General features: G+C 40.3%; 1 protein-coding gene across 1 annotated transcript in view; it reads left to right on the forward strand.

The window, feature by feature from the left end:
- The window catches only part of GOLGB1 (golgin B1), a 49,656-nt gene that overhangs the window by 30,031 nt on the left and 4,178 nt on the right, over positions 1–15,447 (forward strand). Inside the window, exons 9-13 of the mRNA XM_088447035.1 lie at positions 1,615–6,746; positions 7,439–9,203; positions 9,668–9,808; positions 11,166–11,297; positions 12,336–12,430. Of these exons, the coding sequence (XP_088303161.1) occupies positions 1,615–6,746; positions 7,439–9,203; positions 9,668–9,808; positions 11,166–11,297; positions 12,336–12,430 (7,265 nt within the window). The remainder of the gene's footprint in view (positions 1–1,614; positions 6,747–7,438; positions 9,204–9,667; positions 9,809–11,165; positions 11,298–12,335; positions 12,431–15,447) is intronic.

A 15,447-nucleotide genomic window follows, 5' to 3' on the forward strand; every position in this document is an offset into this window, starting at 1 on the left:
CACATGGTGATAAATAAAATAAAAATCTGTAGATGCTAATTTAATTATTTGTTAATTTCAGATTCAAATACTCTTCACATATTGTACCCATTGTATTTATTTAGCTTCTATTTTCCTTGTAATAACACTGACTATAATTGTGTCCCAACACAGAAGTTATGCAGCTTATACAGTACCTTCTCATGGCCAGCAGGTGCCGCTATAGCACTTATAATGCAGCTGAGATTTTAACAGGTTTTTTTTTTTTTTTTTTTCTTTTCCTGTTTATGAAACGCTGCTTTTAAAAAACAGTTTAAAGTGCTGAATAGTAGCGGAAATTGCAATATATCCTATAATGCACTATTGTCCTAAGCATTTTGGGCACTTGTCGAAACCACTGCATAGTGTTTTGTGAATGCTTAAATAGCTGAATGTGCCAAATGCTTTAAAGTCGATTACTAACGCTTTCATGCTGCATTTATGCATCTGTTGAAACCATGCACAAAGAAGTGTACGTAATACCCAACAGGCCTGTATAAATTGTGGAAATATTTTCAAGAGTCTTCTTACACAATGAAACTGTAGCTATATGTCTTTCCAGTCTAGGAGGCTCAGTAATTAACTTCTGCAGTGCTCACACATGCACCCTAACCCATGGCAGCCAACCTGATGTTTGCTTTTATTTTCTAACCTTCACTACAAATTTGACCGATGCAATCTGGTTGCTATGGTTATAGCACATTCCAGCATGTTGTTGCATATTATTGTCTACTGCAGTGGTTCTCAAACTCTGTCCTCATGACCCCACACAGTTCACGTTTTCCATGTCACCCAGCAGGTACACAGATGTAATCATTACTCACTGACACATTTTAAAAGATCCATAGGTGGAGCTAAATATCTCACTTGTGGTTCTGTGAGGAGACCTGGAAAACATGCACTGTTTGGGGTCCTGAGGACTGAGGGCCTGATTCAGAGCCGGATGCTCTGACCAGAGCGCTCGCTCTGAATCAGGGCCCTCCTCCATGAAAATGGAGCGGCCTCCTGGCCGCTCGTATAGCTGTGGGTCACCACCCACAGCATATGCGAGCGGCCAAAAAGATGGTCGCGATGGTCTTAACCATCGCGACCATCGGACTTGCGACGGAGACCCTGTGGTAGGGTCTCCCTGCCACAAGCCCTAGAGTGATTTTGGCCTCCGTCTGGCAGGCACGCCCACCAAAGGGGGCGTGCTGTCAATCAACATCGACAGCACGCCCCCTTTGGTGCGAGACCCGGAGCGATGGAAAGCCCGTCGCTCCCCGGGTCTCGCGCATGCGCACGACGGAGCTCCCTCCGTCGTGCCCATGCGCAGTGGGGAACATCGACCCGCTTGCGAGCGTACTGCTGCTCGCGAGCGGGTCTGAATGACCCCCTGAGTTTGAGAAACTGTGGTCTATTGCATGCATACCTTTAATATATTATACCTGGTATAATGCTTCATTAAAACTCAGTGATTGAATTTGTACAAGAATGAATGTTTTAGTCTGCATCTGGAAACCTTTATTGTAGTAGATGTTTTTGATTTGCTGTATTAATATAAAATGTAAATTGGAATTTTTCTGTCACAGTGACTGCAAATCTGCTCTCTTTTAGACACTGCAGTCCACGCTGTTGAATGTGCAAACACATTCACTTTCTCAAGAAATTGTTCTTAATTTTGCTGTGGAAGAAGTGAAGGAAAAACAATTGTCTCTCCTCATGATGGATTTAATGGATACCCAAGAAGAGGTTAACAAGCTAAAAGGACAACTGACAGTGGATGGAGTTTTAAACCAATATACACCATTTGAGCAAACACTAGAAGAGTCTGTTCATGAAATCCAGGCTCATGACACTTCTGATATCAAAAGTAATGCTACATTTTTTACATTAAACCAGGAGACTGTTGAGGAACATGGAGTTTCTGAAGTCCTATCAATGAAAGAAATGGTTACAGATCTCCAAAATCAACTAATGGCTGTAATCTCTGAGAAGGAGGAGATGGTCTTAAAGCTTCAGACTCTGGAAAAAGAACAGACACCAACAGATAAGCTGCCTCCAATTGTAAGCGATTTTGCAGAGATTGAAAAGCAGCAGTTTACCAACTATGAAAGTCAGCATATACTTGTAGAACAAATAAACAGTTTGGAGAATGAGTCAAAGTGTAAAAACTCAAAAATCAGTGCTTTGCAAAAAGATTTAGATAATCTGAATTTGCTACTGTCTGAGCAAAATGCTCGCTCAAAACTACAGGAAAATCAGTTGGAAGATCAGAAAAAGAACATTAAAATCCTAAAGGAAATGCTCGACGTAAGTCAAAACAAAGAGGAGAGGCTCTCTGAGGTACTTGCTACCAACGAGCGTCAAACAGTCTCACTTCAAGATCTGCTTTCTCAGAAAACTACAGAGATACAAAGCCTACAGCAATCTTTAGCTGAGAAGGATCAGCAGGTCGCAGAGATTAGCCATAGCCTTTCTGATAAGGTGGTCCTCCTAAATGAAGAAAAACATTCCATGGGAAAAGAGATCAAGGCCCTAAAAGAACAGTTGAGTTCAGCCAGCAAAGATCAAAGTGGGACGTTGGAAGAATCACTAGAGATATTAAAGATTGAAAATGTAGAGAATTGTCTAAAATTAGAAAAGATCAGTAAAGAGAAATCTCAACTTCAAGAGATGTTGGAGTCTGTTCGAAGAGAGCTTAGTGAGCTGAATAGTCAGTTGGAAATGGTAACATCCAATTACGTTCAAAACCAAGAAGTTATTAAGTCTGTTCGGAAGGAGCAAGAAATGTTGCAAATCCAACTACAAGATCAGAAAGTTGAACTCTTGCAGAAACAGAAGGAACACGATGAGCTGCAGACCCAGCTAGGGTCTCAGAGGCATGACTTTGTACAGCAGTTGCAACTTTTGGCAGAGAAACATCAGAATAGTTTGGATGCCATTGATAGTTTGCAAGGCGAGAAGAGTGTATTAGAACATCAACTGCACTCTTTCAAAAGTAGACCACAACAAATTGACATTGAGTCAGGATTAAATGAGAAAGAAGACCTGCAGATTCAGCTAGAGTCTTACAGGAAAGAGAATGAGCAGCTAAAGAGAAAATTACAGGCAGCACTAGTCAGTAGAAAGGAATTGACCAAGAAAGTGACAGTACTGGAGCAGCGCATGGTAAGAAATTCAGATGAACAAGAAAAGGAATGCTGGGTTGGAAGTGCTGATCTTGAGGATAAATCAGTTGTCCAAGAGGTATCTGAGCAAAATATCAAAGAGGAACTACTAAAAAACCAACTGGCTGAAAAGGAATCCACGTTGGAAAATGTCCTGAGTGAACTAGCTGAAAAAACTGCAGCTAAAGAACAGCTTCAAACTTTGATTGAAGAATTAACAGTAGAGTTAAGTGACAAGTCAAAACAGATTGAGTCATTAAACATAGAGCACATACAAAGATTGGCAGCAGAATCTGAAAGGTCGGATGCTATGGACATGATTATAAATGCAGAAGATCAAGCTGATGCAAAAGTTCAACTTGAGAACAGAATAACTGATCTTGAGCATGAAAAAGAAAACCTGCAGAAGAAAGTTCAAGAAGCATTGAACTCTCGCAGGGACACTATTAAAAAAGCCCAAGAGAAAGATCGTCACCACCGTGAGCAGCTAAAGCAGCATAAAGAAGATTTTAATCTCTTGCAAGAAAAGTATAAAAACTTACAGAAAAATCAAATGTCACATCACGATCACAAAAGACTTCTTGAAGAAAGGGGGACACAGACTGGGCGGCTTCATCCATACAGAAAATCAGAAGATACTATACCTAATGTATCAGAGGGACTGCTTGCTTCAGATGAATATACTGAAGAATCAAATTGGGGAAAGGACTGGGTAGAGTTTTCACCTACAGATGTGGAAGACTCTCTTGTTGACAAGTCGTCTTCTTCAGATATGACCTTGAAGAGCTGCCAGACACAGGTGGATCTTTTTCAAATTGAGAGAAATGAATTGGAGTTAAAAGCCTTGCACCTAGAAGGGAAGCTTAATGAACGTTTGGAAGAGGTTTCACTTCTACATGATACAGTAGAAGATTTAAATAGACTATTAAAACATGAGCAAGAAAAGTGTCAGGATTTAGAAGCACAAGCTTCTACTCTGAAAACAGAGCTGGAAGGCAGCAAAGCAGAAATTTCTTCTCTCCATGAATTTACAAAAGGGAATATAAAAGAAGAGTTATCTATTAAGACAGAGAAAGTTGGACATCTTCAGCAGGAGTTAGAAGAGCAGAATTTAGCTCTTCAGAATGCTAATCTATTATTGGCAGAGAGAGATGATATGGTCTTGACTCTGAAAACACAAATAGAGTCTCAAGCTAAAGAATATGAGGAACACCATAGAAAGCTTGAAGTCCAGTTTCTTGAAGTACAACAGAAGCATGATCAAGATGTAGAGGAATCAAAGGGCAAGCAGTCGCTTCAGAGAAAGCTTCAGGCTGCACTGATATCCCGAAAAGATGCGCTCAAAGAAAGTAAGGCATTGAAATTGGAGTTGGACACTGTGAAGAATCATAAGGAGGACCTGTCCTACAGACTACAAATAGCAGAGGGTTCAGTTACCCAACTCCATATTGAAAGGGACACCTTAGTAAAGTCATTGTCTACCCATAAAGAAGAACGTGACAAATTAATTATGGAAGTTGACAAATGTTTATTGGAAAATCAGAATTTGGAAGCTTCATGTGAAAGCTTGAAACTTGCTATGGCAGGCATCACACAAGAAAAAGAGGAATTAAGAAAAGAGTTGGAATATTTGGGTATATCACAAAACTCACAGACATCTGAGTGGAGGGAAAAGCTGTCTGATTTACAGAAAGAGTATGAGACACTACTGCAGTCCTATGAGAATGTTAGTAATGAAACAGATAGGATGAAGCGTGCTGTAGAAACAGTGAGACAGGAGAAGCAAGAGGTCTTTAGTAAGATGAAAAGTGTGGAAGCTGAAAAGAAAGAAGTAGAGAAGCAACTAGAAGAGGCAGAACAGGAAATTGAAAGTATGAAGGAAAAGATGAGGAAATTTGCCAAATCAAAGCAGCAAAAAATACTTGAGCTGGAAGAAGAAAATGACAGATTAAGGGGAGAATTGCAGCCAACAACCAGGGAACAAGCATATGATGCAGCTCAGGTAGAAAACGCCAGGCTGAAAGAGGAGTTCGAGAAGGTCCGTTCAGAATATAATAGCCTGCTACTGCAGTTGGAAGTGGTCAAGTCTGAAAAGAATGATCTAGCTCAAGAAATTGAAACTTTAAAGCTCCAATTACACAGTGTTGAGCTGGATTTGCAAAAGATCCAGGAAGAGTATCGATCAGAAGTACAAAAGAAAATGATCAGCAAACCTGAAGCTGTTGAGGTAGCTTGTCCGCCACCTAAAGAAAGTGAAGAGCTAATTGGAGAAAGTCAGACCCCTCTAATTGTCACAGAGACTAATGAAAACCGAGAGAAAATTTCACAGCTTGAAGAACTTATCATAAAACTAGAAAACAATGCAAAGACAAAGGCACATGTAATTGAGAGCAAGAATGAAGAGATCAGTGTTTCTAAGGAGGATAAGCTACGGTTAGAGATTCAGCTGACAAGTACTCAAGATGAGGTTAAGAAAATGGAGAACCAAATTACAGATTTGGAAAAAAAATATCAAACAATTGTAAATGACTTGGCTAAAGAAAGCAGACTGAAACAAGCCATTGAGCTTGAGAAGGATGAATTGGAAGAGCGGCTAATGAACCAGATGGCAGAGCTTAATGGAAGCATTGGAAACTTCCAGCAAGATGCCATTGACCTGCAAATAAAAAATGACCATTTGCAGCGAGAGTTAGAGCTCCTTCATCTCCACTTGGAGGAGGAAAGGCGACAGCTGGAAAGACAAAAAGCTGAAGTATTGTCAGAGGTACAGAAAGAATACCTGGAGAAGTTGAAATCTGTGCATCAGGGTGAAAAGGGTAGAAAAACCCAATCTAAGGAGCTTCAAGAGTTACTAAAAGAGAAGCAGCAAGAGGTCCGACATCTACAAAAGGATTGTATCCAGTACCAAGAGACCATCAGTGGGTTGGAAAGAGCTATTAAAGCTCTAGAATTTGTGCACAATGAGTGTGAGAGAGAAAAAGTGGCCTCCGACGATAGGGTAGCTAAAGCCGTGGCAAATACAGAAAAAGCACAGGCTGATCTAACATCTCATCGTGTGCTGCTTGATGACACGCAGAGTGAGGCTGCAAAAGTCTTGGCTGAAAATATGAAACTAAAGGATGAAATGCAGGCAATAACTGAAAATACAACGTTAATGTTGAAAAAGAAAGACGAGGATATGGAAAAGAGACTTGTACAGGAGAGAGACAAACATCTGAAGCAAATGGAGAATTTCCAGGAGAAGATTCTTTTGCTTCAACAAGAAAAAAAACAACTTCAGGGATCTATTAGCAACTTTCAGAGTTCTTTGGATGAAAAGAATCAGGAACTGAAGGCTCTACAGGGAAATTTAAATCAAAATATAGCTAAGTTGGCAGCCTTCACTCGTAGCATGTGCTCTTTACAAAACGACAGAGACCGTGTTATTGAAGAGTCCAAAAAGTGGAGTGAGAAATTCTCTGACACAATGCAGAAAAAGGACATTGAGATCAGTGATAAGGAGAAAGCATGTGTGGACCTTACAAATGAGATGGTGAACATCACTTCGCATATTGAAGAACTAAAGATTGTAGTAAGCAGGTAAGAAGGCAAAATAAACACACACAATCCAACAATAAGAGTAGATGTTGTGTTTTTTAATCATTCCCTCATACACTGATACCTGTAAACAACATTTTCCAATACTAATGGCATTAGTAACTGTGGGCAAGAAAATTATTCAGATACATTCCTGACTCCTCCCTTTTTAGTAACATCAAAGCCAAATTAATAGACACCCTTTATTTAGATAGGAGGGCTAATGTTAGGAGTCCAAACGTTTTATGTAAATTAAACAAAAATAGTGACTCTAGAATTTTTGCATGAAACTGTCCAGTCAAAGATCAAAGACCTCCCCTCCTACTCCTACCTTCGGAGGCTTTTATTACCTTTGGTAAAGGACAAATAATACTGGTGATGCTACATATTCAACATCATATACTAGATAGTTATGTTCTGTTTTTGTGCTTTTAATTTTATTTTCTGTGGTTCTGAACTTCTGGATTTAAGCTTATTTACAGCATAAGTCCTGGGATTGGTTATAGTGGACAGCAAAATCATTTATGTATTGGTCTTTTCCTTTTCCAAATGTCCGTTTACATGTTTAACCTCTTTTTGTTGGATTGTGGGGAGAAGGCAGGAAAGCCATTGTACAATACAGTGAAGTTAAACAAATAAACATACATTTCTCATTCTCCTTTTTATTTGGTTCTAATAATGTCCTCTTTTCTCAGACTTGAGTCGGAGAATAAGGAACTGATTTCAACTGGGAAGACTGAGACAGAGGTTTTTCTTAAAGTGCGAAATTCCCTGTTGGAAGAGAAGGCGATACTTTCTTCCTGTCTGGAGAAGGAGCAGAATATGCATAGCACCTGCCAAGAAGAACTGAAACTGCGCAGGGAGGAAGCAAATGATAGGCTGAGCCTCCTTGAATCCACAGAGCGAGAACTCAAGGAGTACCAATCTGAAAGGGACAATCTGCTGGGAGCAATAAAAAGATTAGAGGCAGATGTCCAAGACTGGAAGTTGCTAAATGAGCAGATCCAAAGTGACTTGCAGGCTTCGAAAGCTCTTGTAGACCAGCTGCACTCAGAGCTGGAGCAGAAAGAGCAAGATGTGGTGCGGTTGCTAAGTGCTCGTGATGAAGCTGTGAGTACAGCTGTTGGGGAACTACATGATCTACATACTATTGAGTTCAAGGCACTAAAAGAGCGACTTGGAGAGGCTGAGCAGGAAAGAAGAACAATGCAAGAGAAAGTGGACAATTTGAAAACTTTGTTAAAAGCCACCAAGGAAGAGGCTGACCAAAGCAAGGCTCAGCTAGAGGCATTCACAAAGTCCATGTGCTCCCTGCAGGAGGAGAGAGAAAGTGTGTTGAGTGACTACCAACAGCTGGAGCAGCGGCATCTCGATGCAATTCTTGCCAAGGATGGACTAATACAGGAGGCAGCATCAGAGAGCAACAAGCTACGTGAAGAGTTAAGATTCCTTCTTGGCCGCACTGATGACTTAAATGCACAGAATGCTAAATTGAATGCCCAGTTGACTCGGTATCGGGAAGATTTGAAAGAGCTCATCTCATTGAAGGATTCACAACTGAAACAGCTGCTGGGGGAAAAGTTACAGGAGATTGAAAAGTTAAGACAAGAGCAAATTAACCAAGAACAGCTGCTGAATCTTGAAAAAGGCCAACGAGAGATCCTGCAGCAGGAGCTAGATGAAACAAAGAAAGAAAAACAGGGACTACAGGTTGAGGTTGACAGCCTAAAGCTCTGTGTATCTCAACTACAAACTGAGAATGAGGCTCAAGCTAACCAGCTTGAACAGGGGGAACAAGCGATGCAAATGCTGAGAGATGAGCTTTTACAGATACAGACGGAATTGACACATGTTAAAGAAGAAACCTCTCGCATTCAAGTAGAGGCCAAACAGCAAGTGCAGTGTGCAGAAGATGAAATGAACAAGAAGATGAGGAGCATACAGCATGATACTGGCATATTGCGTAATGAGGCTGAGACTGCAGAGGAAAGGGTAGCCGAACTGGCAAGGGATCTAATGGAAGCAGAGCAGCGGCTGCTAAATGCAGGCGAAGAGAACTCAACTCTTAAGGCCCAGCTTCAGGCCTTTGGAGGGTCCATGAGGTCTTTGCAGGACAGTCATGACTTGGCTCAGGAAGAAATACAGAGATTACAGGAGCCGCTAAAGGAAGTTTCTGCCCTGAATATGGAGGTTAGCACAATACGGACAGAAAGGGATAGCCTCAAAGTCATGTTGTCAGAGAGCAAGGAACAGCAGCACAAGCTAGAAATGCAGGTAAAAGAGGTTACTTTGAGTTTACAATTGCGGGAAGAGGAAATTAACAGAATGGCCTCTGATCTCCAAGTATCACAGAGGGAGCTTCAAAATATGTCCAAAGCCATGAGTAGTCTGCAGGATGACTTTAAGACGCCACGCAGGGAAGTGGAAAGAACTTTGCAGAGCTCTAACCAAAGAGATAAGGTATAGTAAATATCTGTCACAACTTTTTGAAATTAGTAAATAAAAAAGTATTATTATATTACACAATTTAGCAACAAAAACTGATCAGCAGATTTGTCATGCAGTTCTTCACTTATAGACTATGCCATTTTGTTTTTAAACTAAATTTCCACAATCCTGCTTATTACATCTCCCCCAAAGTCTCTGAGTATTTGGTGTGTTAACTTTAAATCAAAGCATCAGTCTGTTAATTACTAGTAGGAAAATAGTCACATCCATTACACTCTGAAACTGGATGTTTTATACAACTTTTAAGTACATTAAAGAGGTGATTTCTGTGTCCCTAATTGTCAGGTTGGTCTACCTCCTGTTTGGTAGTGTTTTATTCCAGAATATTGTCTTTGTCCCCCATGGCACAGTAACTGTTGTGTACATATAGAGCATGTTGAGCAGATCACAGCATATGAACATGTTATCTCTTTCAGCTTTCCAATGACAGTTCCAGCAGTTTGTTGGAAGAGCTGCAGAGTGCACAGACAGAGGTGCAGAACCTAAGTGCTCAGCTCCGCGATACTCTTACACAAGTGCACCATAAAGAACTCAGGATCCAGCAACTCAATGTCAAGGTCAGCGGTGAAGTTCTGTATTTTAGCACATTGCTGCCTACCTGAGGCTTTTTTGGTTACTTTACTCCGATAAGATATATGAAAGCACATTCCATGATTTTGATCTGTACATTGAAATAGAGTGGACTCATTTGGAGAAGTCAAAGTGATCATAGAATAGCTAATAAACAATAATTCTATGTAGTTATGTTCCTTTAGTTAAATTTCATAATATTCCCTTTTATTTAGAATAGTAAGGGACATATTAAATTCCAGGTGAAAAGTCCTGTATTTTTTGCATGCCGGACTTTTCGCCGACATCGCTGATTTTCAATGCGAAAAAGTATCGCGCATGTGCCTGCTTTTCCCCATATTAAATTAGAAATCAGTAAAAACTGGACCCGGCGACACTCTAACATGCGAAAAGTACTGTCAGATTTGGGGAAATCAGCCTGACACCCCCCTAAAGATACACTGACATTGGGGATCACTCTAGATATCCCCAAATAGCCCTCTGGAGGTATTTGGGGTACTTAAATACTCTCAATAGTTGCTATTTAGCATCTTTGCAGAAGTGGTGAAGAATACAATTTAGCAGGTTTTTTTTTGTGAAAATAAGTAATTTGGGTTACTTGTAAATGGGTGCTAGCATATTTTTAAGTTAGTTGCTAAAGAGAAGTTTTAAAAATCTTAAAAAATCCACCTGACGCAAGCTCCTGCAAACTTAAAATCACCTGGGGCATACTTGGGGACCCCCCTAGAGTCTATTTCGCTAGTTTTTCAGTTTATCCCCCAACTTTGGACTTTTTCACCCCCAAAATGAAAATACTTTTTTGGGGTGATCTAAAGTATTTTTTTTTACTTTGTTTGACACAGTTTACCGTTGGGGGACTGTCCCAAGGGTGCAGGGGGGTTCCCGCAGCTTTGACCCCAAATCCCCAATTCTGCACTTTTTTTCGACACCTCTTCATAGGCGAAACTTTTTTGCAGATCCCATTGCATTGAGTTTCTGTATCGGCGAAAAGTGTTCAGAATTGAATACGGAGGAAACTTTTCACAAGGCGAAATGAAGTCACTCGTGATACTTTTCTGCAGAAACTGACTTTTCGCACCTAATTGAATACGGCCCTAAGTATGAAAATGGAGGTTTAGGGTATATTAACATTTACAAAGAAAGTTTTGAACTCTATGCACTGTACATTTATAAAGAAAGTTCAAAGAAGATAATAGATGTACTGTTAAGGGCATGAAAGAGCATTATATTTTATCAAAGAGGTTCTACTTTATGTAGTTATCACATTTACTATTTTATATTTCTATACCTTTCTTTATTCAACCTCTGTGGTTTATCTCACTAGTTCCCAACTTATCTCTGCAGCTTTCTCAGATATATGAGGAGAAGAATGCTCTGTCTGGGCAGCTGCGCGGCAGCAATCAGAACCTGAGAGATGCCATCAGCCGCTGTTCCTCTTTTGAACATCAACTACAAGAAATGCAACAAAAGAATTTGGTAAGAAAAGCCACAAAGATAGAGACAAGCCTATATAACATGGATGCACCATAATGCAGTGGGAATGAGAGGGGTCACTATGGGGCTGATGCAGTGAGTACTATACCAGGTTGCCTCATGTACTTCACGCACTAGCTAACCACTTATGATTGGCCATATATGAAAACTCTACTGATGCTGATTGGTTATTTTACTTTTTGCCGCTCTGGCATCTATTATGGTTTTGTGTGTAAAATTTGTATTTATTTTATTTTGGTACACAACATGGGGAAATATTTTGGCTTTATCAGAGAGGTTTTATGGTGCATACACACGGTCAGATTTGATGAACAATCTTTACAACGATTTGAACGATTTCATCAACGATGAACGATTTCTGACAGTATTAAAATGGAAGAAATCATCAAAATCTGACTGCAAATACAGTCGATGTCAGAGATCGTTATCTGACATGCGGGAACGCGCATCGTTGGTCGATGCATGCCCTACATGTCAAAGATATGAACGATTGAATGATATTTACAATCGTTATCGGTCATATCTGATAAGAAAATGACAGTGTGTATGCATCATTAGCAGTTTTACTGACGCCTAAATAAATGGCTAAATAAAAACAAGTGTGATGGAAGTGTATGTGCTGTGTGCCTGCCAAGAACCAGACACCTATGATACTTCTGACAACCAATACGCATCTTAAGATACAGCAGTTGCCACTTATGAATACAACTGCTGTTTTTTAAATTAAGTACATAGTACTTGGGAATTGGGTCACAATTCTGGACAGATCTGCTTCAGCCCTGAGCATGTCTGTATGTATTTAGCACCACACAGTGTACTGTATGTTGCAGTTTTCAATCTCATTCAGAGTCATTATTTCTGAAAGAGAAAAACAAAAACAGGATTAATGATAGAGACATCCAGGTGCGTGTAAGGAAATGTGATCTAGAGACATAGTATAATGTAGATTGAAATTCATGCTGTATCCCTATGTTGAGATATATATATGCACACACTATATTTGCCAAAAATTTTCTTTAGGAGACATTGCCCATTGATACTGCACCTGGAGCACCACAGGAGAAGAAAGAGCCCCATATAAAGGCAGATCAACAAATGATGGAGCTACAACAAAGGTAAGCTATTTATATAATCTTATCAGTGCAAAAAATAGTCACTGCTTAATATTCATTGCACCAGTTGACATATCAGTGCAGTATAGATATTTTCCTAAAGTTGTCCTTTCCCCAAGCCCCAGAGGCTGCTGCTTGCAGCCATTATTTCCATCTGACAAATGTAATTTATGTTAACCACTATATGCATGTATACACAGATCGACATGTAGCTTTGAACACTATAGGTGTTTATTATTTAATAACAGTTATTTATATAGTGCATATATATTGTACAGCACTTTACAGAGAATATTTAGTCATTTACATCAGTCCCTGTCCCAGTGGAGCTTAAAATCTATACTCTTTGCAGTCTACTACAGACACACAAATACACTAGGATCATTTTTTTTAAGAAGTAAATTAACCTACCAGTTTGTTTTTGAAGTGGGGAAGGAAACCGTAGCACCAGGAGGATACTCACGGGGAGAACATACAAACTCCACACAAGTACAGCCATGGTCTGACTGTAAAATAGACCTTTGGTCCACCTGTTTTAAGTGGTTGCTTTGCAGTCATGAAATATTGGTACAAAGCAGAAATGACATCTGGGGCTGTTACAGAATTGGTTAGCATATTTCCGCCTTTATGGAGAACCATACACATCTAGGGATGTATCCGTCAGTGCATCAGCAGCATATGGACCTGGTTTATCTGAAGTCCTCATCAATGTGTTTTTCCACCTGGTATCTAGCAGCTGCAATAGCTATTCCTCCCAAGAGGTGTATATGAATATATATGCTTACTGTACTATGCCTTCGTCAGACAGCCCCTTCACTCCATCATTTTGCCTCTCCAATCATATGGATTCACAACTGCTAGATATACAGAGGTTTTCAGTTTCACCTATGCATGCATTTTATTTGAGAAGCATTTGCAGAGCCATTTCACGCAAGTTACGCTATGCAAACTGGCATTGTACTCCCTCTGCATCATGCCAGAAGTGTATGCAGCCATGGCCAAAAGTATTGAGAATGACACAAGCTTTGGTTTTCACAAAGTTTGCTGCTTCAGTGTTTTTAGACCTTTTTGTCAGATGTTACTATGGTATACTGAAGTAAAATTACAAGCGTTTCATAAGTGTCAAAGGCTTTTATTGACTATTACAATAAGTTTATGCAAAGAGTCAATATTTGCAGTGTTGACCCTTCTTTTTCAAGACCTCTGCAATTCGCCCTGGCATGCTGTCAACTTCTGGGCCACATACTGACGGCCGCCCATTCTTGCCTAGTCAATGCTTGCAGTTTGTCATTAGTGGGGTTTTTTGTCCACCCGCGTCTTGAGGATTGACCACAAATTCTCAATGGGATTAAGGTCTGGGGAGTTTCCTGGCCATGGACCCAAAATTTTGATGTTTTGTTTCCTGAGCCACTTAGTTATCACTTTTGCCTTATGGTAAGGTGCTCCAATATGCTGGAGAATGCATTGTTTGTCACCAAACTGTTCTTGGATGGTTGGGAGAAGTTGCTCTTGGAGGATGTTTTGGTACCATTCTTTATTCATGGCTGTGAATTGTGAGTGAGCCCACTCCCTTGGCTGAGAAGCAACCCCACACATGAATGGTCTCAGGGTGCTTTACTGTTGGCATGACACAGGACTGATGGTAGCGCTCACTTTTCCTTCTCCGGACAAGCGTTTTTCCAGATGCCCCAAACAATCCAAAAGGGGATTCATCAGAGAAAATAACTTTTCCCCAGTCCTCGGCAGTCCAATCCCTGTACCTTTTGCAGAATATCAGTCTGTCCCTGATGTTTTTCCTGGAGAGAAGTGACTTCTTTGCTGCTCTTCTTGACACCAGGCCATCCTCCAAAAGTCTTTGCCTCATTGTGCATGAAGATGCAATCTCACCTGCCTGCTGCCATTCCTGAGCAAGCTCTGCACTGGTGGTGCCCCAATCCCGCAGCTGAATCAACTTTAGGAGACGGTCTTGGCGCTTGCTTGATGTTCTTGGGCGCCCTGAAGACTTCTTCACAACTATTGAACCTCTCTCCTTGCAGTTCTTGATGATCCGATAAATGGTTGATTTAGGTGCAATCTTACTAGCAGCAATATCCTTCCCTGTGAAGCCCTTTTTGTGCAAAGCAATGATGACTGCACATGTTTCCTTGCAGGTAACCATGGTTAACAGAGGCAGAACAATGATTTCAAGCTCCACCCTCCTTTTAAAGCATCCAGTCTGTTATTCTAACAATCAACACTCTCACCTGTGTTAATGAGAGAATCACTGACATGATGTCAGCTGGTCCTTTTGTGGCAGTGCTGAATTGCAGTGGAAAAAGTTAATTGTCATGGCAAAGAGGGACTTTGCAATTCATCTGATCACTCTTCATGACATTCTGGAGTATATGCAAGTAGCCTTCATAAAAACTGAAGCAGCAGACTTTGTGAAAACCAATACTTGAGTCATTCTCAAAACTTTTGGCCATGGCTGTAATGTGAAACATATATATACTTTGATTAACAAGGTTATCATATATCTAAATATCTGTGGCTCTGAGCAGAAAATCCCAAAACCTAAATAGAAAATATGTACTTAACATACAAGTCATTTTCCGCATCAAATAGGACCGGACTCCTTCTTGAAGAAATCTCAAAGAAATCGGTACCAAACAGCCTCTTATATAGGGGAAGATGTACTAAGCTCTGTAAAGTGATAGACTACCAACCAATCAGCTCCTAACTGTCATGTTACAGACTGTGTTTGAAAAATGACAGCTAGGAGCTGATTGGTAGGCAATTTATCACTCTCCACTTTAGCACTTTCCAGAGCTTAGTACATCTGCCCCATAGTATGATCCAGATAACTAGAAAGACATATACTCAAATAAACAGTAAATTACTACATTTAAGTTTTACACTGTCAGAATTTACTGCTAACTTTTCTTCAAGGTCCTTACTAGTCTAGTTACATATTTATTCTCCCACTAGTGACTGTCAGGCTGTCCGGCCATATGTTGGGTACAGTTACTTTGAGTGACGAT

This window comes from Taudactylus pleione, unplaced genomic scaffold (assembly GCF_031769625.1).
Source record: "Taudactylus pleione unplaced genomic scaffold, aTauple2 ptg000019l, whole genome shotgun sequence".
NCBI classification, from domain to species: Eukaryota; Metazoa; Chordata; class Amphibia; order Anura; family Myobatrachidae; genus Taudactylus; species Taudactylus pleione.